Here is a 26,363-nt window from a genome sequence, read left to right as displayed (position 1 = left end):
CTGTTCAAATATAATTATGTTCAAATTGAGGTAACTTAATATATAAGGGTCAGACTCTTGATCCTACAGTCCCTGTGTGCAAGGCAACCAACTCTTTAATTTACATTCCATATTTTCAAATAGCAGTTGATTTCTGTGAATATTAATATAATTCATGAGTGATGAACTGCTAAACATTGTGGCAATTGCACACTATGTTTAAGTAATCATTGAAATTCAGCTAAAAGGACAGAATTCCCTAATAGCATAAAATACATTTTGATTAATATCCTTAGCATTATGAATACATAAACTGTCCTTTCAAAAATGTGTGTATCACCCAATTGTAAGGAAATACTGGAGCAGTATGTTATTTTAGCTTTTTCATCACGGCTAGTTAACAGCTTGATCCATCTGTTAAAAGGAAGGACACCATAAACCAGATGTGAAATAAATTGATTTTCAAGTCATCTTAATAGGAATAGGTACCAAAATATACAACTAAAACCAGAAATATTTGGAGGAATTTTATGGTTTTCTTCACCGCATTTCTATTTATTTCTATTTTGCACAGAGCATGAACCTGTATTATAATTTATTGTATATATTTCTTTAGTTTATAAGCTATATTTATTAAAAACACTGTGCAATTGATGTATATTTAGATATATATATGAGGAACAATCATTTGAATGACAATAAAGCTTTTTTTTTTTGTCAGACTTTTCTGGCTGCCATTTAGACAAAAAGAGCATCTATCAGTAAAACTGGGTGCAGAGACAGATCATTTAGAGGGAATCAGAATGGATTTTGAGGCAAAAACTACAGAAATAGAAATAGTTCTGTCTGCATGTGCAAACTATGTAAGATTTAACTGATTTCAAATATTATAAGTTATCTTTCCTGTTAATACATAGAAATTTTGACCTTCATCTAGTCAGTGTAGCCACCCATCAAGCATGCTACCTTCCCTTTACTGCAGAGAAACCTTAACACAACACTGTCTGGCTCATAGTCTTATCATTTTAAATAAAAATATTTTGCACTCTATTTTTACTATTACTTTCCTCTCATGTTCTTACCTCCTCTTGAGGAAAGTTATTGTTTTGGCTGCCTAGGTCTAGTACTTTTCCCAGCTGAATGTGTTTTCAGTGCTAGCATGATTCAGCCTGGCCACCTCTATCTGCTGATGGCTGTGCAGTTCTATCCATTCTCCTGCTCAGCTCTCTGTGGGGTTTTTGAGGCAACTTAAAAAACACCACTTCAGCCAGATCCATACCCCAGGCGTCACATGTATTATCCGCATTCTTGTTGCTCTCCTCAGACCTCTCCCTTGCTCTGCGCTGTTTGTCCAGCCAATTGCTCACTCACATTTTGACAATACACAGTTTCCATTTGCTTCTGTCACTTTGTCGGGGCTAGCATTTCAATTTTAACACTCAATCGTTTCAGCAAAACAGCCTAAGTTGTTGAGAAAGTTTAACTTCAGATGAGTGTGAGATGAAGCTGTGAGACTCAGAAGATGCAACATGTATCTCACAAAACATGAACATTATAATTTAGCATTGAAATACAATCAGAGATAGTAAGTTATGAAAGAAATAAAAGGAAGCTCCATGGCAACACCACTTTTTGTTGCTTTAGTTTTTGTTTGTTTTAGTTTTGGTTATATATCATTTTTCTCCCAAAACAATTTTTTCTATTAGAACATTCTTTTTCTTCTCAGGGAAATACAGATGAACTGAATCCAGCTTGATAGCCAAGACATTAAACACTCTGATATTTTTCCAGTGATTCTAAAGCTAGCACTTCATAAAGTGTTCTCTTTTTCAAAGCTACATTCATCTTGAAAAATGCATGATTCACTGTAAATAGCCAATAAAATCCATAATGTTTCACTAGAGTCAAGATTTCCACTTGTCTTTCTAAAGCCTTTCTAGTAAGATGCCACTTGATAGCTACACCTAATTGCTGAACAGTTACTGTATTTTTCCAAAATAAGTATTTCAATAAAAGCAGTTAGCTACAATACAAAAAAATCCCAGGACCTGGGAGCATGACTGTGTTATTTGGTCTTCTGTCAGCAAGAAATTCCCTTCTAATATTACTAGGGATTGTTGGTTTTGTTTTTTTTTTTTTTGGGGGGGGGGAAGGGGACAGGAAGTAGGAGGTAAGCACATATTGCAGAGTACTTATGATCTGCATTTTCCTGTGGACTATAATTTTTGTGCAATTCTTTAGAAAAGTAGACTTTTAAATAGGTTTCGAGTGTCTCAGAGTATAGAAGTGAAAAGCTGGTCAGATCTTTCTGAATTTGTGATACTAGTTTGAAAATCTCCTAAACCTCATAGTACTGTAGATATAAAAAACAAAAAACTCTAAACATCAGTAGAAATCTAAAACTCACTGTTATTCTTTCTACTACTTTTACTTGATTCCTACCTTAAAAGTAGGAATCTCACATGCATTTTACTGAGTAATCAGGTTTGGTTGGTAATGACTGTTCTTTGGGTGATCTGAAATACATTAATTCTTTCGTAGAAAATGAATAATTAGAAGACATTTAGTGTAACTAATTGTTTTTCAGAGTTTCACTAAGCAGAATAAATAATTATTTAATTCATCACATGCACAGCTAGCAAGTGCAATTTTCTGATCAATATACTTTCATAAATGATAATGACATTATAGACATTGCCACATTTTGCTGGTATTCCTTGAGATGTTCTCAAAACCATCTGCCTTTATAAAAGGCAGCAAGATAACTGGTGTATTCAACCTAATACAAGTAATGATAGCCTATCTTTTATAACAGGTATAAATCTTCATGAAATGTATGATTTTTCTATTTTTTTCCTCTAAATTCTAATAAAACTTTCAATGAAATATTGCCTCATTATTTCTTGAAAGTCTTGACTATTAATTTCTCATTCTAAAGCCAGATAATATTTCATATGCTAGAATGTATGCAAAAATCTATTTTTTTAACTTGTTAAAAAGTTCTGTCCTTGTTATAAATTTGTCATATAATTAAAATGAGAAAATGGAGACTAAGAAATGATAATTTAAGCACTTAAACAGTTTATTATATTTATCCTAATACCTTTAAAAAATAAGCTCTGTGAGCTTAAGTTTATGTAATAAACTTAATAAACTTTTACATGCAAAATCTCATTAAAATCAGTGAATAATTTCAAATTCAAAAAAGTCACAGGTCTAAAATTTCTATTTCTATTTACTCCATGGATGGTAAAGTTGTGTTCTGATGCTTCTAATGACTGAAAAACTCTGTCATTAGCTCTCCTTTTCTATCACAGTGGAGAATTCCCAATAGATTTTTGTCTTAAGGTGGCTAAAATTGAACATGTTACCTTAAACATAGAAAAATTGAATCTATGATAAGGAAATCACAATACCTAACTATGCAATTACCACTGTCAGTCCTTCAGCTCTCAGTGATACAATTATCTGTCCCAAGCGAAAAAGGGGAAAGGGAAAAACTATTCCTAAAATACACCTTTTCAACATATGTTCTTGAAGAAACCCCAAAAAACAAAAAAAAACCCCAAACTACTAACTCATAGATATGAGGGAGGAAAAGAAAACTTGGATAAGTAACAGCCTGTTACACAAATGTCATTTGCGTTATCAACTATTACTATTTGCAGCACACATTTACATCATATAGCTGATCTAGTCCTCCTTTGGATTCCTGTGGATGAAAATCTGTACAAGAGAGTGCATTCAGAGCCCAGAAGGCCAACCATAAAAAAAGCCCATAAACCTCTTAACAGACCCCAAAAGCTGATTCAAAATAGGAATGGCCAATAGTCCAAGGAAGGGTATTCTCTACCTCCACTCTTCCCTCTTGAGGCTCATACCTGCATTACTGCATCCAAGTCTGGGGTGCTCAAGACAAGAAAGACTTGTTAGAATGGGTCCAGAGGAGAGCCATGAAAATGACCAGAGCACCTCTCCTATGAAGACAGGCTGAAACACTTGGGGTTGTTCAGACTGGAGAAGAGAAAGCTCTGGGGACACATCATTGTGACCTTCCAGTCCTTTAAAGGGGCTTATTAAAAGGAGGGAGAGGGATTTTTTATACAGGAAAATAATGACAGGACAAGAGGCAATGGTTCTAAACTGAAACAGGCAGGTTTAGATTAGACATAGAGAAGAAATTCTCCACTGCAAGAGTGGTAAAGAACTGGAACAGTTTATTCAGAGAGGCTGTGGTATAACCCATCCCTGGGAGTCCCAGACTTGATAAGGAGTTGAGCAAGCTGGTCCAGTGAGAGATGTCCCTTTCATGGCAGTGGGGTTTTAAACTAGATGATCTTTACGATCTCTTCCAACCCAAATCGTGCTGCATTAAAACAATGCTGAAACAATAAATTTATGATGCTGTGTTCAGTGTATTCAGTTACATTAGAATAAGTGGAGAAAAAAGGTTCAATAAAAAGGTAAGTGGAACTAGTGATGCTAAAGTCCCAGTGTTCAGTTCATAGCTATGGCTATATACATTTATCACAGCAGTGGATAAAGGTAATCCTCTTTGCACTTTCAAGAATACCTAGAATTCTTTTATTACAGCAAAAGTCCACAGGAATGAAATGAGTATTCAATCTCATAGAGAAACTTCAAGAGAGAGATGCCCTCTCTCTTGCAGTAGAGTATGTGGGTGGCCACAGGTGGCAAATTAGATACGAGTTGGCAGTGTAATATGACAGAAAAGTGCAATTCACCAAAGGTAACAAGTCATGGAGGATGAAGGCAGATGTCATTCTATATAGCTCATGTGGTATAGAATCACCCAAACATGCCATTCTTCTGCATGTAACTTGACATCAGAGAAGTTGTTGATATACAGCTTGAGAAGATAATTTGTGTTGAAGGACTGTATATTTGAAGTAAAAAAAGGAAAAAGGAAAAAAAGATTAGAAAGATGTAGGTGGGTGGACAAGAGGATTACTCACTGATAATTTCCTATATATACCTGAAGAAAGAAAATTACTGGTGGGATTAACTATTTATTGTGCTACTGGAATGCTACTGCAGCTCTGCAATAGCAGAGATACATTTATCTCAAAGCCTACCAGAATATGCAACAAATCTATTTCACTAAAATTTTGATATAATAATGTCTTTAATTATCTTTAGACTATAACTGCATCTTATTTTATGGAATGAAAACAAGGAGGAAAAATATGGCAATGTGATTAGTTAATGCCGGTGGGCAGCTGAACCCAACACAGCTGCTCACCAGTGCCCCACAGTGGGATGAGAGAGAGAATTGGAAGAACAAAAGTAAGAAAAACACATGGGTTTGGAAAAGGCAGTTTAATAGGGAAAGAAAAGCTGTGCATGCAAGCAAAGAAAACCAAGGAATTTATTCACTGCTTCACAACAGCAGTCAGTTGCTCAGCCGTCTCTAGGAAAGCAGGGCCCCATCATGCCCAACAGTGACTTAGGAAGACAAACGTCTCTCACATCCTTCTTCCCTCATTTTTATATGCTGAGAATGATGTCATACGGTATGGGATGTCCCTGTTGTTAGTTGGGCACAGCAGTCCAGCTATAGCCTGGCCCAACTCCTGGTGCACCACTAGCATACTTGCCAGCAGGGCAGTGGGAGAAACAGAAAAGTCCTTACTGTGCAAACACTATTTAGCAAGAAACATTAGTATGATATCAACACTTACTTTGTCACAAATCCAAAACACTGCATTATATGAAGTGCTGTGAGGAACACTAACTCCATTCCAGCCAAAAACAATAGAAATTTTATAAAAAGTAAACGTTTGTTTTGGATGATAAGGAAGTTAATTTCATGAAAAGGAAGCTAAATGAACTTGCTTGAAAAAAAGAAACTTGAATTTGACCATGAAGTTCAGCTAAAGTTTAACTAAATCCCAGTTAGCAAAGCTGAATAATTCTCTTGGAATTATGTGCAATCTGTACTATGCTCTATTTCTCTCCTGGTTGATGTACAGACTCCCCATCCAGCTGTCAAAGCATGCTTTTCGTACTCTGAAAGTCCAGCTGACACAGTTGGCACAGTCTGAGTTACAAGCTTAAGGAAGAAAGCTGCTGAATCCTCTCAGGGAGTACTTGCAGATTGGTTTTGGGCTCGATTCCTGCGTAGTAAGTAGAAAGAGTAACCAGATATTCAGTTTCCTGTCTAACCACAGTTTATGCAAAATAGACTGGAGAGAATAACCATGCCTAGTTATGAAAGCAGACTAGAACTTCGTACAGGTCTTCTTCACTGTTAACCACAATGGATTATTATTTCATTGTGTGACAGTGATCATCAGTAATAAATTTGCCATTCAGCTGGTCCTCAAGGATATCCTTTTTCTACAAGGATAAGTGTCTTTTCTCAACTCTTTTATCAATATCAATATCAATATCAATATCAATATCAATATCAATATCAATATCAATATCAATATCAATTCATGAACAGTACGGAAGTAAAACACATCTGGCAGGGCTTCACTAACATGTAGAAGTAAAATAAATGGTATTAAAAAAGGCATAGAAATGATAAAGAGTGATAACGTATTCCCACGAAGTACAACATGGTTTAACAACATTCAGGCAAATAAGAATATCTTTCTCATTCAACTAAAAAATAAGGATGACAAAAGAAAATTATGCACAAGGTAAAAAAGTAAGTTTATGTGGAATTTAGCTAAAGAAACCTTTCATAAAGTTTCTTGATAAGACAAATTCATTTCATACAGAAAGGATTAAAAGTCAGTGAACTTTTTATTGAAATATTTCCCTGAGAAATTGCATACAAACCATGTCCATCAGTCTATAATTTTGGTTGTTAAATCAAATAAATTTCCACAAGAAATTTTGATTACTTACATGAACAGTCATAAATATATATTAATAATAGGCATCTAGAGAGATATTATTATGTATATTTAAATTGGTATTATTATGAGTTTTTGTTTATCCAAATGTGGTTTTATCATTGATATGTAAATTGAATTTCTAGGTATCATAGGAAATCTGCAAAGATGAAACTACACATGTAACCAAGGAAGTTTATAATGAACTTATTTTACAAAAAATGTCAGTAAGATGCAGTCAATGACTCAATGTCCAAGTTGAGATCAGTGACAAATGGCATTTCTCAGGGGTCAATATTTGGACCAGCATTGTTTGACATCTTTGTTGACTCTAGGACAATGGAATTTAGTGCACCCTCAGGCAACTTTGCTGACTACACCAATCTGTGTGGCGTAGTTGAGATGCTGCAGGGTAGGGATGATGTCCAGAGGGACTTTGACAGGTTTGAGAAGTAGTTATAAAACACAAGATTCCATGCCTGGGACAGGGCAATCCCAAATACAAATACAAGCTGGACAAAAGTTTGGCAGAGGTTTGGCGAGGTTTGCAAGAACAGGACAGAAAGGACAGAAAAGAAAAAAGGTACGAGGGTGTGTAGTGAGAGGACAAGATGGGGATGGATTCTAGTACTTAAAGGAGGGTTTATGAAAGAGGGACTTTTTCTATGGGTAGATAGTGACAAAGACAATGGGCAATGGTTTCAAACTGAAAGAGGGCAGATTTAATTTGGATATTAGGGAGAAATTCTGTACTGTAAGGGTGCTGAGGCACTGGAGGAGGTTTTCCAGAGAAGTTGTGAATACCTCATCCCTGGAAGTGTTCAAGGCCAGGTTGGGTTAAAAAATCTGGTCCAGTGGAAGGTGCCTCTGCAGGAGTGCTGGAACTAGAGGATCTTTAAGGTCTCTTCCAATCCAAAACATTCTATGATTCTGTGCAGATACTAGGTTTATAAAAATATCTGCACCAAAGAAAAAGCATACCCAGTCACAAGGTGCATAGATGAACAGGCTGTCTCAAGTGTACAGGCCATATGTAAGAAAAGACATACCAAAGAGTAGTTGACATAAGGTTGTAGAATTAGAGAAAATGAAAATATTTTGTTGAAGAATCAATGAACCTTGGAAAGGGATCCCAACTTAATCATGTAGATCATCATTAAATTTGATCTTAACTAGGATCATGGGTAAAACTGTCCCTACATTTGATACATAGTGCTGTAGTAAACTCTACTGAGTTGTGCAGGTGTTCCTTTCTTAAGAAACAGTTATGCAAAATTGATCATTGGTGATCCTTTATGTTATTGCTAGTTACATCAGCTTTGCTTTAGTGTTTTTGAAATGAACTGTGAACCTGGTCTCAGAACTTTCTAGTTCTGTTTGGACTGCGTACTTGATTTGAGGACTGCCTATGGAGGTTGAATGCAGCAACAGATTAATAGTGTGGGCAGCCTAGACTACTCCAGACAGGGTGGCTGGAGTATTAATGCTATTCATTTAAAATTTTATTTTTAATTGCTGAAGTCATAACATATGCAGAGAGGATGTCATTTGTCTCAAACAGTGTGTTTCAATTTGGGCAGCAGCTTCACTATTTTCAGTCCTGAGTAATCCTCTAAATAGGACTGCCAATTACGTTGAACATAATAAAATTGGGGTAGCTTTTGTGAGGTTTCATTTTATTGAACTTTTTAATTGTGCCTTATTACAGCTAATTTTCACTGGTTGTACAGACTGCAATTCTGCCCTTATCATCCTGCTACACATATCATCCTTCCTGTTATTTTTTTGATGATTCACGTTTATTTATAATATATACACATTTTCCACTTCTCCTTTTTAAGTCCAGACAGCAGACTAAAGCATAGCATTATGCTTTATTAAAATAGAGGAACTTTTTAAAGAATCTTAAAGGTATCATGAGGAGAATATGGAAGAAAATTATGCAAATTTAAAAAAAAACCCCAAAATTCATTTGTAAAGGTGAAAATTGGCATCAGAATAATGCTAAGGAGACCTCTGTCCACTTTTACTGCAGTGTCTTTAGTCACAGAGTAAATGGCATCAGCTGGTGTTCATCTCACCTCATCTCATCTCATTTATCTTCTGCTGGCTAAAACTTAGTTTTCGGAATGCAAGGTCACCCAGTTTAAACTCTGATACAAAAGACTGGTACCTCTAGCAAAATGTTCATCTCATCTGTATTAATATTTTCTATACAACCGCAAAACAGGGAAATTAAACTGTGGTATATCCAACTATTTCCTATTTTGTTTGCAACAATGAGGATTGCCCTTCAAACAAACAAACAAACAAACAAACCAAAACCCATTGAACTCCCTGGATCATATTAACACTGAAAATAAAAACATAGTAAAGAAAGCATGTCATCTAAGTGCTCCTCATATAAATCAGATATCATGACACTATTGTAATACAAATAGAACAATACTTTCTGTCACGTTTCATCCAATATTCTATATGAATAAATAGAAACATCTATCAATTTAAATAACATACAAAAAAAATGATGAGTAGCACAGGAGTAATGCAGAAATGTTTTTGAAACCGAAGAAGGGAGGTTGTCATGGAAACAGCTGTGTTAGAAATCTTTTTGTTGCTACAATTTTATTCAGCTGTTGATGTTTATTTTTTCATGTTATTTTAATATATTAATCTTCCTGAAGTCATCAATGATTTTAATTTTTTCAGAATAAGGTGTTAGGTTAAGAACTTGTCAGGCATAAAGAAAAGACTAATGGCATATCCATGTGCACTGAAACACACAAAAAGGAAAATTTTCAGTTTACTCCTACTCTTGTCTAGCTGAAAGACTAAAAGGAAAGGTGACTAAAAGAGTGAGTCATTCCCTCCATAAAAGGCTATCATGACACTCTACACAATATTTTGCTTCAAGTGAACTAAAGGAAGAAGAAAACCTGTAAAAACAATTTCACCAAATTTGAAAACCTGAAAATATTTATCCTACGTGAATAAAACTGGTGGACTGAAAAGTTCAACTAACAGAACTCATCTATAAAAGTAATTTAAAAAGAAAAGAAATTTAAAATAAGTAAAATAAACAAGTAGCAGATTAACCAGAAAAACAATACATGTACTCAGTGACAAAAAATAAAAATTCTTGCTAACTAGCCTGTCTGCAAGAAACAGAAATTATATTAGTCTTTATGAGCATACCTGCAACAAATACAATTTTCTAAATATTTGCTTTTATAGAGAAAAAAAGGTGAAATACCAATGGAAGCAGAATGGAAAGGGTAACAAGTAGCACATCTTCATAAAGCAACCTGAAGATGCAATATAAAACAAATTTGAAAGCAAACCCAAAGAATTAATAGTGTTTCAATGAGCAGTATAAATAGCTAAAATGAAAAAAACCATCAGGGACTAATAAAAACAATCTGAACACTGAGCAACATAAAAGAAGAAGAATGTACAAAGAAACCAAGGCAATAAAACATACAGGGAATGAATCCATGGGTTTGAAAATGTACATTATTTCTTGGAAAAAGAGCAGATCTAAGAGTCTCCATGGATATTTTTTCCCTGCTAAACATGCTGGTTCACTGATAGGTTAAAAGTTTACTGGATACATTAATCTTAACAAAGGTTGGAGCACAGCACAGGTCCTTTAGGACTTTCTCATCAGTTATCTTCCCTTCAATTTTTTGATAGATTGTGTGGAGAATTACATTCACTCTATATTGAGCCAACACCGTATTAGTTCCAACATCACATTCTAAATCAAGTATCAAATAGTAGCTGCATATGTATCATCTCTTAAATTTCCTTGGCCATTGCCTCCATCACTGAAGATGGTATTAGGTTACACTTTTATTACACTGAATTCAGAATACCTGTTAATCAATACTGATCAGTCCTTATGTTTCTAATGATAAAGATCATATGGGGACAGCAAGTGATGGCAAGAGACAGTGCCTACCGTTTTCCTCAGTACGTTTGGTACTGATTGGACATTTTCTCTGCTCCAAGGAAAGAGGCTGGAGTTTCTTCCAATAAAATTGATTAAAAACATCAGATGATAAAATTTAACAACACAAGATGCCTTGCTGGGGTGAAACACAGGTTTCAGACTCCCTGGAATACCTTGGTTTTCCAGTGTCATCTTTTAGACAGAGTTGCTATAATGCAGCACTTGGCTCTATCACAGTACTGAACAGAAGGTTTATTTAGGATCTTTCCATCCTGCTGATAGATTTATTGTTACAGTGCTTTCCCCATATTTCAAGAATCTCATGAAAATTTTCTTATGCTATTTGTATCCATGTATAAATGAATTTAAATATTTTAGAACTTTCTTCCTACAGACTTCATCCTTTGTTGCATGAGAGACTAGAGGATGCTAAAATAATGAAGGTTCCTATTTTTACTTTTTCTTAAATCTGCTGATTCACAGCATTGATGCTTGTGAATGTGTGGTGGATTCACCCTGCATGGCTTCCAGACCTCTACCCAGCTATCTGCTTTCTTACTGCCTCTTGTCAGCAGGACAGGGAGCGAAAATTAGGTGAAATATCTCATTGGTTGAGATAAAGACAGTGAAATCACTTGCTAGAGAGAATTATGGGAAAAATAAACTCAACTTGGAGAAAATGGATCTAATTTATTGCAAATTAAACCTAGAGTAGGATATGATCAACAAAGCAAAAGCTAAAATATATTACACTTGACCGGACCTACCTAAAGTTCAGAAATAATGCCTGTAAAATCTCCTGTACAAGGTCATCAGTATATAGCAGTAACCCGTCACACAAGCTATATTATTATACAATTATTTTCCTGAAAAACAGTTTCAGAAGATGTTCACCTGAAAGCCATGCATGTCTTTTACTAAGAGAGAAAAGGACTTAGGTAATGATTTCATGCAATTTCTAAAGATATTGTCTGATTCTATTTGATCTATCTGTATATTACTCCCTCTTATCTTGAGATGCACAAATAAAGATCATGTTCAGTCACAAAAATCTGCAAAAGTAGACCTTGAAGAGTCCATTCTTAAAAAAAACCTATACCTTTTGATGCATGGACTTCCTATGTTGTGTTAATAAAATTAGAATATTGTACAGGGAAATGAGAAAAACTAAACCAAAAGAAAAAAAAAAACCTGACCAAACAAAAACAACAAGGAAACCTCCCCCCCAAAAAAACCCCAAAAACCTCAACATTAACCCAAATTTCTTACAAGGAAATTACTTTATCTAGTTATCTGCTTTTAAAATTTGACTCTAGTTAATTCAGGTTTTCAGCAAAGCTGAGATACATTTATGTGAATTAATGATTTGTATGATTAAATGACCTCATTTCATCCTATTTAGTGACAATATCTTATCAACAGCAGGATGGACTACTGGAATAATTTCTAAGAAAGGTCTCAGCTGTATTACAGAGAATTTTAATGGATTATTTTTAAAGCTGCTGAAAGGGGATTTGTCATATAAAAATAACACTTTGAGTATTAAAATTGACCACATATGAAGAAATTGAACTACTTGAAAGTAATTAATAAAGCATAAGATATATTTTCATAAAATGAGATACTATTAAATGCATGTTTTAGAGTTGTTAAACATATAAAGTTCTGATTTATTGACAAGGAAAAACAATTGTGCTTCTCAAGGATGAATGAACTCTATGTGTAAGTTTGAAAACAAACTAAAAAATTGCAAATTTCGGGTCATTTTAATGGACTGTGTAAGCTACAGAAGCATTTGGAGTAGATCTGGGTAACTCTAGAAGAAAACCTCTCTTGGAAAGTTAATACAGACATAAATACGTTTGATTGATTATTGTCTTAAGATAGCACAGGCCAATTTGCACATTCTGCATGCTTTTCCCACTTTTAGCTGTTTAAATAAAATAAAACTGGAGGACCACAAGTGTCAATCAAAAGCAGTTTTATCAGATTATGAATCTTCTCTGACAATTTAATTTCCTTGACTCCCCTCAATGGCAATATGTTAGTTGCTGTGCATTTCTTAATCACTGCTTTATAAAGACGCAGGATCTGAAAATCCTACTTATTATCAGAAGCAGCCTAAGTATTACCATAACATTCTTGTTGAGTTAATGAACCTTGTTTATTAGTCAGGCTAATCTGCTTACTTTCTTCAGATACAACCAATTATCTACAGCACACAGTATGGTGAAGAATTCAGCCTTACATTTTTCATGTATCATGTGTATGATGTGAGAACGTCATCCATGTTCTCACTGGGCCAGGTATGTATACCATGGGCAAACAGATAAGCTTTTGGAAAAATATGTATCTTTATAATAAAAAGTGCTAGTCTTACATTCACTTTGCATGGAAATTCTATAGATAAAAGATAAAAAAAATCTCTATTTCCTTTCAAAACGTATATGTTTACTCTGTGTTTACTATTATACAGCATCTCTTCATTATGAAACCATGTCAAGATCATTAGTCAAACTGTCTTCAACCATTGCTAATGCAAAGCCCCACATCTGTCTTAGCTTAGCATTAATGTTTATGAAAGAAAAACTAAAAAGAAATTAATCCTTTCCTTCTAAATTGTACTTTAAGATGACTTATGCTTTTTTATATTCAAATAAATACTGATATTGTTATGCCATAATTTGAAGAAAATAATATTCAAAGAATTTTAATGTATACAACTCCTAACTGTGATTTCCCTTTTAATATATGTAACTTCTAATTGTGGTTACCCTTTTAATGTATGTAACTTCTAACTGTGGTTACCCCTGAATTTTTAATAAAAGGTAAAAAACAGTGTGGCTCACTTTCGACATGGCAAAAATGTTGACATATTTCTTGCCCAACTAATTTATTTTAAGATGTATCTAGTAAAACAGAGTTACTATTACTCATAAAATAATAATCTAAAAGAAATTAGAAACAGAACCTCCGCTGAAGACAGAGGAAAGATTTTTTATGTTCATTGTTTGTAACATATTTGATATTGAAAGGTCAAATTTGAGAAGATATCATTACGCATTTAAAAAATGGTGCAGATACTGTTTCAGACAACAGAGGCGAAGCAGAAAAGTGCAAAGACAGCAGATACATACCTAATGACTAAAAATGTTATTGGTCTAGTCAGACAGTTATAGATACAAGTTTTTTCATTTAAAAGAACTTAATCATTAGGGAGCATCCAAATTCTTTCTGTTCCCTTGTCTATTGCTATTGAATACATGTGATGTATTAAATATTTTTATTCTTTTTTTACTCATTATTATTTCGTTGCTAAAAAGCCAACAACTACAGTTCCTCTGAGAAGCAAAACTTATTTTTTCCAGAAATCCAGTAGCACACTGGCTGTCAATGAGAGTATGGGGGAAAAATTGTCTTTTTTCACTTAAAGATTAACTCAAGTCAGCTGTGTTATCTTTTGAAGTGACCCTCTTGTTAGAACTGAGCTAGCAGGAAAAGTATCCAGTAACATAGCTTCTTGTGATTTCAGGCAATTTACAGACATTATTTAATCACAGCAATGTATTTGAAATGGTTACATTTGTTTATCTGCACTTTCACCTAGAGAATATGAACAGGGATATTAATTAATTTGGCCAAGGGCACAAATAGAATGTGTATCACATTTAGATGAAAATTCTCCTCTTTTTAGCTCATTGTTAAGTATTCACATCAGCACACAATTTTTCCCTTCTCCAATTGTTTGCTATCATATTAATAATGTAGCTGCAAATTACAGCAAGTCCTAACTCTTTTCAGAAATAACTGATCACTTCTACAGATGACCCCTGGTTCACTATGAGGTTTTTTTGATCATTTGCCTGATGATGATGAAGGGCCCCTGCTATATACAGCATTTTTTAGAGTCATAAGAATGAAACTCATTTTCCAGATCTCACACACATTGGGAATTATTACAAAAATTAATTGGGTAAGGAAACCTTTACAAAGTGACTAGCTTTTCTTTAAAGAAAGAGACATGGACAATTACTAATACAATGCTGCAACAATTTTGTTTCCTGTCGCTGACATGCATTCTGCTGTATGAAAGCGTTCTCCTTTTAGATCTGTGCAAAGAAAGAGGTGCAGCATGCTTCTGTGTAAAATTCCCATGGATAAAAGTTTTGGCGAACACCAACAAGAGTCAAACACAATAGCAAAGTGATGCATTGAAGGTGATAATTTCCATGTCAGGAGAACAAAGGAAATAATGTTTGTGTTAATGTTTTGCTACAGCCTTTATTCAGTGAAACATCTGGCAGGCTTATATTTGTCTCAGTGAAGCAACAAATTTGAAAGCATCACTTTATCTTTGAAGATATAAGTCAGTATTGTCTTCCATTCCCAACTCAGCAGATACTGACCTCAAGGCATTTAAGGATCTTACATTATGGAATACATTAAAGTTCTTTTTTAAAAAGTTGTTCAGTTTGAGAGGGTTCATTGGAGACCTGTGTTTCAGTACTCTGACATTTCCAGGCTTTACTGATCGCCATAAGTTTATCTTCAAAACACCACGATATCATACGTACTTCTTAGTCCATAACCGTATAAAAATTGTTTTCTTTACCTTATTTTCCATAGTAACAATGAGCTTATAAATGCACATGTAAAAACAAAAACCATATTTGAATTCATCAGTAATTTATCATCCATATTAAGAATGAACTTACAAGTTTCAAAATCAGTACCCCAGGCTCCTTTGGTCAAATCAGTTTCTAAGGTTAGGAGTTTCTAACCCACCCTTTTCTACGTTTTCTTAGTCAACACAAAATAACATGTAAGATCTCAAATTAAACAATATATATATAAAATTAGCAAAGCAAAACTTTTAGTATCATATATCTTTCTCCCTAACTTTGATTGGTCTTTTTGTGTTGTTCTTAGTTCATTTGCTACTCGGCCTGATGCATCTTGGATGTCCCTTATGTCGTCTAGCATGTCTTCCAGCCTTATACAATACCTTGGATACTTCAGGACATTTGAGATACCACAAAGATCAGGCAACCAGATTGAGGTCATGCAAACTTCAGAGCAATGTTCAGTTCCTTTGGGAATTGGTAATTTGGCCAGTGGAATGAGATTTGAAAGATTAGGGGTTTTAGGTTTGCTAAATTTCAACATTTTGCTTCCTAAACCCTATGTTTTATGAAAGAATGTATTGCTGTAAGGTGTCTATACATATATACACAAAATTATTTAAAATCTTCAGTTCTGTCATATTTCTTTCCCAATATGTTCCAGTACTGCAAGTACTTTTTTATCTAAGTAATCTATAATTTATAAGATTTTCTTCTGACAAATTAGAAAAAAAAATCTTTTTATTAGTCTAAAAAACTAGCTCTGTACATTTCAAAATGCAAGCAGAATGTTTGCATTATACAAGATTTTATAGCACTTGAGTAGCAAGTACTATGTCATATTGTGCCAACATAGGAATAATATAAAAAGTATAAATGCTTACCAAAGGGGCAATTGCATTTGAAGCCACTTATGTCCTCTTCACAGGTTCCTCCATTCCAACAGGGTCTGTCTTGACACTCATTGATGCGAACAGAACATGTTTCTCCTGAAAATTTGAATTAAAAATAAAAAAGGACAAATATGCTGACATGTTGAAATCATAGAGATACATTTGCAATGAAAAAAGTCTATGGGATTGTCACAGTCTACATGGCGACCCTGCTGGCCATGATACACCATGTACACAGGACTACTGATGGGCTCACTGTGTGTCATAAACTTTTCTGCTTCATTGGTTACAGGGCAATCCATTTTGACAGGCAAAGTTGGAAGCATTACAATCAGGAAAATAGAAAGCTTTCTTACTGAGGTTATACATAATCCTGATGCTTTTTTTCCCCCAGTATACAAATCTACAGCATTCAAGCAATTTTTGTCCAGTCTTGCCAATAATTTTCTTTCATTTTGCTTTCTGACACCTTTGAAACAGAATTGTGAAGTATCATTGACTATGCAAGTCAGGCCAACACTAATTTACAGACATCTATGTGTCATAGATGAGTTCAGCCTATGTTCTACAACAAGTGGTCAGTACTGTAATATTGGACAAAGGAAGAGTAAGATCAAATCACTAAAGAACATTTAATGAGGCAAAATGCAGATAAAAGGAGATTAAATAACTAAGTGCAAATCTAGGAAGTATAGTGAAATGCATATTTGTAATCTACAAAAGGGATGCAGATGTGTAACAGGAAAAGCTATTTCCAGTGTATTGGGTTTGTGTGGTCAGATTTTGCTAGAAGGAGGAGCACAGGGGTGGCTTCTGTGAGAAGGTGCCAGAAGCTTCCGCCATGTCCAAGAAAGCCAATACCAACCACATCCAAGATGGACATGCTGCTGGCTAAGGCTGGCTGGGCCAATCAGAGATGGTGGTAACAGCTCTATGATAAGACATTTAAGAAGAAGGAAAAAAAGTTCTTGCACAGGTGAAACTGCAGCCAGAGAACAGCTGAGTGAGCATATGTGAGGGAGACAGCTCTGCAGACACCAGGGTGAGCGCAGGAGGGGCATGAGGTGCTCTGGGCACGAGAGCTGAGATTCCCCTGCAGCCTGTGGGGCAGCCCATGGTGAGGCAGCTGTGCCCCTGCAGCCCATGGAAGAGATCCCTGCCAGAGCAGGTGGTGCCTGAAAGGAAGCTCCAAACCTGTGGGAGGTCCATGCTGGAACAGGCTCCTGGCAGGACCTGTAGCCCCTTAGACAGAGGAGGAGCAGGGCTCCTGGTATGACTTGTCACCATGTGGGGGACCACGCTGGAGAAGCTTGTCCTTGAAGGAATGCACACCAGGGAAGAATGACCCATGCTGAAGTAGTTTGTGGAACCTATTTCCCATGCAATGGACTCATGTTGGAAAAAATAATGGAGAACTATTTCCTGTTGGAAGGATCCCATGATGGAGCAGGGAAAGGACTCCTCTTCCTGAGCAGTGGGAGAAACCACAGATGATGAACTGAACATAACCCCCATTCTCTGTCTCCCTGTGCTGTTGGCAGGCAGCAGGTAGAGCTGAGAAGCAGGGATGGGTGGGGGAAGGTGTTTTTAAAGATCTTATTTTACTTCTCATTATCCTGCTCTGATTTTATTAGCAATAAATTAAATCAATAGCTCTAATTCTAGTCTGTTTTGCCTGTGATGGCATTTGGTGAGCGATGTCTCCTTGTCTCAACCCATTAACCCTTTGTTACATCTTCCCTCCCCTGTCCAGTTGCAGAGGGGAGTGATAGAGAGGATTTGGTGAGTGCCTGGTGTCCAGCCAGCGTTTATCCACTACACCCAGCCATAGGAATATGGACATGAATAATGTTCAGTGATTATAACAAGTCAGCAGTATGGAAAGCATGCTGGGCTTTCTGTGTATTTTACAGAATAAGACAAAAAGAAACCAAGTGCTGGTATTCCTCTGAATTCTTTCCATGGTGAAAATAATTTGGTCTCTTCTCTGCAGCACACCTGCATGCCCTCTCATAGAATCATATGAACCAGGACTCTTGGCTGTCATAATCTGTATCTACTAGATATAAATGGTCTTCTTCGGAGAAATGAAGCACCAAGATTCTCTTCCACACATAAACTTGTGATAGAAGGGCTCCTACTGTTTTTTTTTTTTCTGCCTCTAAATATGCTCTGCATTTTCCGTAAGATTTGAAGATATACGTATGAAAAGGGGGAGAAAAAGCATAGTCCAGGGAGAGTTCTGGTAGCTCAGTAAACTAAAAAGCTTTCTGCTAAGAGCAGCTGCTGAACGCTCTCTAACATATGTCATGGCACCAGTGAGCATTGCAGCAAGGACTGGCCAACATATAAATTAATTTCTAAGTTCTTTAATTTTTTAAATAATTTTCTTTGAAGTGCTGATATGGTAATGGCACTATATGCAACCTTGCTGATCTAATTCTGGTATTTTGCATTCCTTTTTCTTTCCAGTTCAGGTCCCTGATTATGGTGGGATTATTTATCTCTTTTGAGGGAGATAAATAAAAATGCATTGGCATCTGTTCCTCTGGATAGGCAGGTGGAGAATAGCACAAATAACACAAACAGAGTTTCCTGCAGAAGTAAATTGTCTGGCCACAAGCGATGGACAAGCTGAAGCATGTACTAGAAAAAACTCCTTGAAACAGATTCTTTCACCTCCCTTGAATTGTTAAAGGTTAAAGCAAATGCAGTTTCAAGGGAAATAATAGAATGAGAGCATCATGATATACTGATGTCATCTAAGATAACATGCAAGGGGGAATTTAGGAATTCATCTTCTCAGAGTACAAAGGTAATATGTGGGCAGTATTTAAACATATTTCAGAAAGAATCAAAGAATCTGTGAAGCTACTGTGAGGCCATATTTTCTGCGTATTTGAGACATGAAAAAAGCTGGACAGATACAGAAAAGCCTTTTTTGTTTTCAGTATGCAGCTCCTCTGAACTATGCATTTGAAATGTATGATGAGAACCTTCTTTGAAAGTCAGATAAAAATTGTTAATTGGCTACAAATTACTTTCAGCATCAAAGTATGTTAATATAAATTTTTTTTAGTTTATGCTTTTAAGGTTAAAATTAATACAACATATTCCAAACATAATTACAAGTAAAACATAATATTTAATTAGCTATTTAATAAATCATAGCTTTAGGTCTGATATCCTATACATTTTAAAGGCATCATATCACCAATCTGAAGTACAAAGAGAATGTTAAAAATTACCGTGAGCCAACTATATTTCTATTAATGTTATAGAATATTTTATGCGGTTTAAAATTACAGTGTTCTCAAATATATAACAGATAATTACAGGAAAATCTGTCACTTGCAAATTGCATTGCCTGATCTTTAACAGCAACAGTTTCTACTGGCACATCAATGATACATAAGACATTATTCTGCAGGAGCACAAAGGTGTTGAGAAGAACATAAGGAGCTGAGATGGTGAATACTAAAAAATTAGCAAAGATATTTCATCATGCTCAGTGTTACTAATATCACTTACTCTCTTTAAAGCAATCATGCTATTTTAGCAAATGGAGGGACTCTGAAGTTCTCAGGTAAATATAACTACAGATGAAAGACAACAAAAAAAATTAAGTTTCATAAGTCTAATGGATGAACTCTCATCGAATCTTCCTTATATTCAGAAGTGCAATTCCGTTAGATCACTCGATTGAAAGTTTGAACTTTTCAAAATTTAGATGTCTTTTTTCTGCTTAACTTAAAGAAATGAACTTTGCACTTCATCTGAACTTATCAAACTATTGTTAGAGTTTATAGAATATCCACAAAATGGTGGGGTTTTTTGATATCAAAATAGGTTCAATTTCAAACTCTTCTCAAATATAATATTCAGAGATTAGAATAAACATCTGAAATTCATTCAGAAATTAGAATAGAACTGAAATAATTTGAAAGCTTCTTTTCTTTAGGTAATACGCCGTATATTTAAAGTATCTCTTATTGAGTGCCACCCACACTATAACATTTCTGTCTGAATCTCAAAACACATGCAAAAAGGTCAAAATGTGAAGTTTCTTTTAAATACTGTTTATACTAACTTTTGTTTTATAGGCAAAATGAAATATAAAGTTTGACAATGTAAAGGCACACAGAATGACCACAGTGAAGGAAAGGATGTGTAAGAATATTTTTTTAAGTAAAACTCCTTACTTGAGATATTAAAGACACAAAATTAATCTTTCTATTCCAAGATCAGATGAAAAGCAAATGATTTAACATTCTCCTTAATGTAATCTTAATGAAGTACTATTAAAAAAAAAAAAAAAAGCAAAACATGAGAGTTTTATAAAATTTAAGAAGTAGCCAAAATACTAATAATGCATTTGAGGACTGTTTTCACAATACCCCTGCCTTACTGTCCACCATTTTATAAAATGTGTATAATTGCAAAGCATTTCAGTCATGTACCTGATAATGAATTGTGAAATTTTATTGCTTGATAAGCAATATAAGCTATTCTGTTAGATAAGAGATGCATCAAGCTGAGTAATGCTTCTGCTGACTTTGCAGTAAATGCAGTTATGAAAAAGACAGACAGACGGTCCAGGTGAGGCTTTACTGAACTTGTCAGACATTTCTTTTTCTCAACTTTGTTGTTCTACACATTTGCTAATTTTTAAATTTACTTTGGGTAAAATATTGCAGTAGTTAAAATACTGTAGTAGTTAAAAATCCAAAGCAAATCTAACTTTTATTTACCTCATACAGAGTAATCCTTTCTGTGAATGCCTATTACAGATTGAAAATTTATATGATGTATCAAACCACTCCATCCTCTTAGCTTCCATGAAAGAGTTTTAACTCAGAGAAAGTCTGTGACTCTTCAAATGTAAACTGCCCTGAGCCCAGCTCATCTTTGTCCATGGGATTACATTGTACATTTGACAGTCTGCTCTGGCACAATGTACCAGCAATAATGAATCTTCCACAGAAGAAAAAGCCAGCCAGAGCCCCTGAAAAAGTTGTACTACCCAATGCCCTGAGCTGGAAACCCAGCCCAGCCTTGAATGTGGTGGAAGTGTGGGAACAGACATGACCTGTGCTTCTGGGATGGTCTAGTCCTATCAAGATAGGACCTGTATGAATGGAAATGGAAGCATGTGTTTCAAATGCAGAACGGATGTGAGAAAAAAATTAACCTGATTGCCTGTCTTTGTCAGCAAAATGAATGATTTCATGCTTTGCAGATGACCCTGCTTCAGGCAATTCCTATAGAGCAGCTATCAGAGCCCTGAGAGCACTAACATACCCAAACTGTCTGCAGCAGACCCACCGAGGTGCTTCCTACAGACCCTCCCCATTGTCAATGAGTTCACCTGTGGGTACTTTGATCTGCCCGAAACTATTCTGTAGATGTTTAAATTTCCAGTCCTGCTTTCCTCCCTGTCTCAAGAGTGATCTTGAAAGGTTTTTTTTATTTTTTTATTTTTGGATGGATTCCTTGTATGTATATTACAGATTTGTCTCTGGTTCTGTCTCCTAATGCTTCTAACTTGCTTTCCTAGCTTTATCTTGGATTTGATCCATTGCTTGCACTGTCTGGGGCTTGTCAGGGACCCTGTTACCAGACATTGGTTCTGACTTCTCTTTGTAGATGCTGCAGAATTGTGCTTTGCTTAGTGATGGCAGCATTGCACTAAGGTTAAACTTGGATTCTAGTTTGTGATTCCTCTCATGGAGCAGCCTTGATCTTGCTGCTCCCTGTAAACAGGTTCAATCTTCATAATGTGTTAGGGTGTCTATCTCCTGTTCTAGACTTGATTTGTATGAGGGATTAAGCCTTAAACTTACTTGTGTCAAAAAGGATTGGCTTTCACATAACATCAAGTACTTTCCTTCAAGATTTGTTTTACTTGACAGCATGGAGGATATACCATCCACCTATTACAGAAGGGGGAAACTATTTAAAAACATCCAACGAATGCAAAATCAATTAATAATGTACAGAAAATACAAACACTAAATATTTCCTCAGACTGCAGATATCACATGGACTTCTCCTGTGTATTTGTGGAAGAAAAAAGTAAAAAGAAACCCCAGAAATTTAAAGTCATGGAATGATTTCAGAAAGCCCACATGCCATTTTTCTCTTCATGGGCAGAAAGAAGAATGATGAAGAGCATGACATGTAGAATATATGAATGTCAAACTCAAAAAGTCACTGTGAGGCCTACATTAATAATGAGCTTTAATACTGTTATTTATTAATTACACACAAGTGAAGCAATGACAGACTGTATTTGGGTCTGTCAGAAAAAAGAGATTTCACAAATCTTAACTCTTCAATCAATACTATATAGATGCAAACCCTTGAGAGAAACCGTTGAGGCAACATTGCCTATCTGTTTAGAGTTACTGCCTTCACATTTTTATGGGCATCTAAACAGAAGAGTTTTAATGTAGGACATGTTTAGATAAATATGGGATTTTTTCCAAATAATTCCAAGAAGGGCTTCCTTTAAACCAGAAATAAACAGAGTGCTATTTATTTAGGCATACTAGTAATCATGAAAGCCGGAATCATTTGATGCTCAATATTGATGTATCAAGATATAGTTAACACAAAGATATGGGAGAAAGGACAGACTAGGAATTAATCTAAATGTGAACTGGGAGTTTCTCTGAAGCATTATGCTACATTAGAAGGACTGAACCAGAAGATGGCAATATAGAGGGTCACCACATGACCAAAAGTTAAAAAAATATTGAAAGGTTATTAATTTAGTTTTAAAATCATATGGCAAGCTTCCAAGTTTGACATGTGTGATGTTCTCTTACAGGCAGAGGAGGGTACTTTGCTATTTCACCTGAAAATGAATTTACTATTTATGAAGAAAAACGGAGTACATCTGGATTTGTTTGAAAGCAAAATTACAGAGAAATAACAAACACACAAAAACAAGATAAGAATAAATGTGGGGTTTTTAGTTGTATACAGAAATAGAAATCACTGATTCATAACATGGAGTTATGACTGAACTTAAAATCTGTTTTGTACGGGAAAACATCGCAGGATCATAAACCCTCAGAGATTATGAAAATGTAATTGCCAGGGCGGTGATAACACTTTTATGAGTTTAAACAGCCTTTTATTAATTGTTTGTGGCTTATACTCTGAAAAATCAGAAAATATATTCAGTACATGTGGTAATGACTTACACCCAATGGGTAATATTGTGACATTTCTTTTCTCTTTAAATTTGCTTCTACGGAAATGCCATTATATAATATCCTGTTGCATGATAAAATAAAGATTCTTTTAAAGTGCTTTCCAGCAATACATATTTATATAATTTATATAATCAGTAACAGTTACAGAATGGTTGAGATTGGAAGTGACCTCTGAAGGTCATTTTGTCCAATCCCCCTGTTCAAGCTCAAACACCCTGAGCCAGTTTCATGGAACCATGTACAGATGGCTTGTGAATATCTCCAAGAATGGAGATTCTATAACCCCCATGATCAATCTGTGGCAGTGCTCAGTCACCCTCACAGAAATAAAGTATTTCCTGATGTTCAGGAATAATGCTAGAAGCATCTGCGTTTCCCTTTGTGCCCATTGCCTCTGGTTCTGTCACTGAGCTCTACTGAAAAGAGCCTGGCTCCATCTTCTGTGCATCCTCCCTTCAGGTATTTGTATACATTGATATGATCCCTCTCTGATCCTTTCTTCTTCATTCTGAAGAGTTTCAGCTGCCTCAGCCTTTCCTCAAACAAGTTTAAAAGGAGTGGATTGTCCACTGACTCCTGGAAGACACCCCTGGTTACTTCTGGAAAGGTTGACTCCATAATAAACATTTCCTCTGGGCTTGGCCACTCCTCCAGTTTTCAGCTCACCTCTCTCTCTACTCATCCAGCCTATACTTCATCAGCTTTTTCATGAGGATCTTGTAGAAGGTCACACAGAAAGCTTTGTTAATGTCAAGGCAGACAATACACACAGCTCACCTCTCATCTCTCTAATTTCATACAGAAATTAGTACAAAAAGAAATCATAGCATCAGGTTATGTAGGATTTATCTAATTCAATGCAGAAATCTACAGCCCACCTCTTCCTAGAAAAGATGGCTAGGACAGACAGATGCCCTATCTCCCTCCAGTTTATAGAAGGGGAGTCTGAACAACTCAGTCAAATATAGCTGATTATATTCTATACATGCAAAGAGATGTTACTGCTGATCTCATTCCTCCTCAAGCTCACATTTTCCTGTTCTGTACCAAAACATTTGTTCTTTTCAGCCTGTGTATGACTGAAGCCATAACATGTAAGACTGCATAAATGTGAAATTAAAACAATGCAATTAAAATTGTATTTTGGAACTTCATTGACTTTTTTCCCAACAGAATCAAAGCTAATACTCAGAATTGTGCATTTAATGGAGGGAAGGTCAGCTGGGGAACTGTTAGGAGGGACAAAATATGAATTTCAATGCTAATTAAGTTAAAGCTCCAGTCAAACATACAATCACAAATGTGTGCATATTTATTTATAATTGTAATTAAACAGTCACATAAGCATTGCTTACATAGAGGGGGACAAACACATCTATAATACAAGGCACTTCAAAAGAACAAAACTTACCTGTGAACCCAGCAGTACAATGACAAGAAAAGCGGCCACTTAAATCCATACAAGTAGCTCCATTTTTGCAAGGTGAACTTGAGCATTCATTAACTTCAACTTCACAGAAGGGTCCTTCATATCCAGGCACACAGTAACAGCTGTAATTATGCAAGTGGTCCTGGCAGAATCCATATTGAGAGCACTGGTTTCCAACGCAGTTGTCTATATCAAGTTCACAAAATGTGCCAGTGTAACCAAGGGGACATATGCACCTGTTATTGAAATGAGAGGAGAGGAGGGGGGAAAATCCAACTAAATAGCTATCCTGGAATATATAGGTCAATTATCACTAATAATGTTAACAGTACTCTGCCTTTAAATTACCCACAAATGAATCACAATTATTTTTTTTCAATCTTCTTTCCTTACCTTTAATTAGTCACTAAGTAACTTCATTTCACGTGCACTTGTAGCAATAATTAAATTAAAATCTTAGCTACTTCCATTGGAAAAACTAAGAGCAATATTCATATTAGGCTTCAAATGAAAATATTGAAAGATAAAACTCTTATAAATATGAGTATTATGCATTTTAATTGTTTTTTTATGAAAAAATAATTGTTAGCTGCTACAGTATCTCTAGGAACAAACAATATTACAACCTGTTTGGATATAAAATCAGTACAAAATTTCTTTATTGTTGACAACAAAAGTTACAATTTCTGTCTAACCAAAGAAAAATATCTATAAAATACTATAGATATTTTTCAGTATATTTTATAGAAATTGTTCAGAGTATTTTTTTCCAAAATTTAGACAAACACCTAAACCATGTAAGGCTGGAAATGACTTTTTCATGGTTACCCTTTCTAGCTTTTTTTTTTCTTTTGCTGTATGAATGAAAACAAATATGGATTATCTCGTAGCTGACCCACATCTCATAAAATTAGAAAATCCCTTGTACTTGGCAATATATTCTTTGATTGATTCTCCCTTTATCATGTCCAGAGGTGTCCTCAAACATGAGGTAATTTTACCATAGTACATATTCTTGACCCACAGAGATGCTATCCAGAAGATGGAAAGAACTAACAAGTTAAACAAGCCTTGATTATAGCAATTTTTTCTACTGATCCATCTGGCAGAAAGAGTATTTTTTCCTTTATTTTTAACACAAGTGAATGCTCATGTAGCTCTTTGCTTCTGTCCTTGTTTACAGTGCCTGCATTTCTTATGGTAGACATATGGAAACTAAATCAGGAGCTGTGTGCCTTGGAGTACAGCTAATGGACACCAACTGCTGATGGGCTTTTAGTCCATGGACCAAAATAGAGCTTGCTTGAAGTAAGCCCTCCATGTCTCATTCAGTGTGGTTGTGAGCCCTTCATCACTACCATTTTTGCTCTACAGATCCATTGCTACTGCAGTAATGACT

General features: G+C 35.3%; 1 protein-coding gene across 1 annotated transcript in view; it reads right to left on the bottom strand.

Annotated features, from left to right (window-relative positions):
* The window catches only part of EYS (eyes shut homolog), a 700,592-nt gene that overhangs the window by 581,312 nt on the left and 92,917 nt on the right, over positions 1-26,363 (bottom strand). The window contains exons 10-11 of the mRNA XM_063152992.1: positions 24,947-25,200; positions 16,304-16,408 (exon numbers count right to left, since the gene is read on the bottom strand). Of these exons, the coding sequence (XP_063009062.1) occupies positions 16,304-16,408; positions 24,947-25,200 (359 nt within the window). The remainder of the gene's footprint in view (positions 1-16,303; positions 16,409-24,946; positions 25,201-26,363) is intronic.

Source organism: Melospiza melodia, chromosome 3, assembly GCF_035770615.1.
Source record: "Melospiza melodia melodia isolate bMelMel2 chromosome 3, bMelMel2.pri, whole genome shotgun sequence".
Classification (NCBI taxonomy): domain Eukaryota; kingdom Metazoa; phylum Chordata; class Aves; order Passeriformes; family Passerellidae; genus Melospiza; species Melospiza melodia.
The sequence above is the reverse complement of the archived record's forward strand: the minus strand, read 5'-3'. Positions and strand labels throughout refer to the sequence as shown.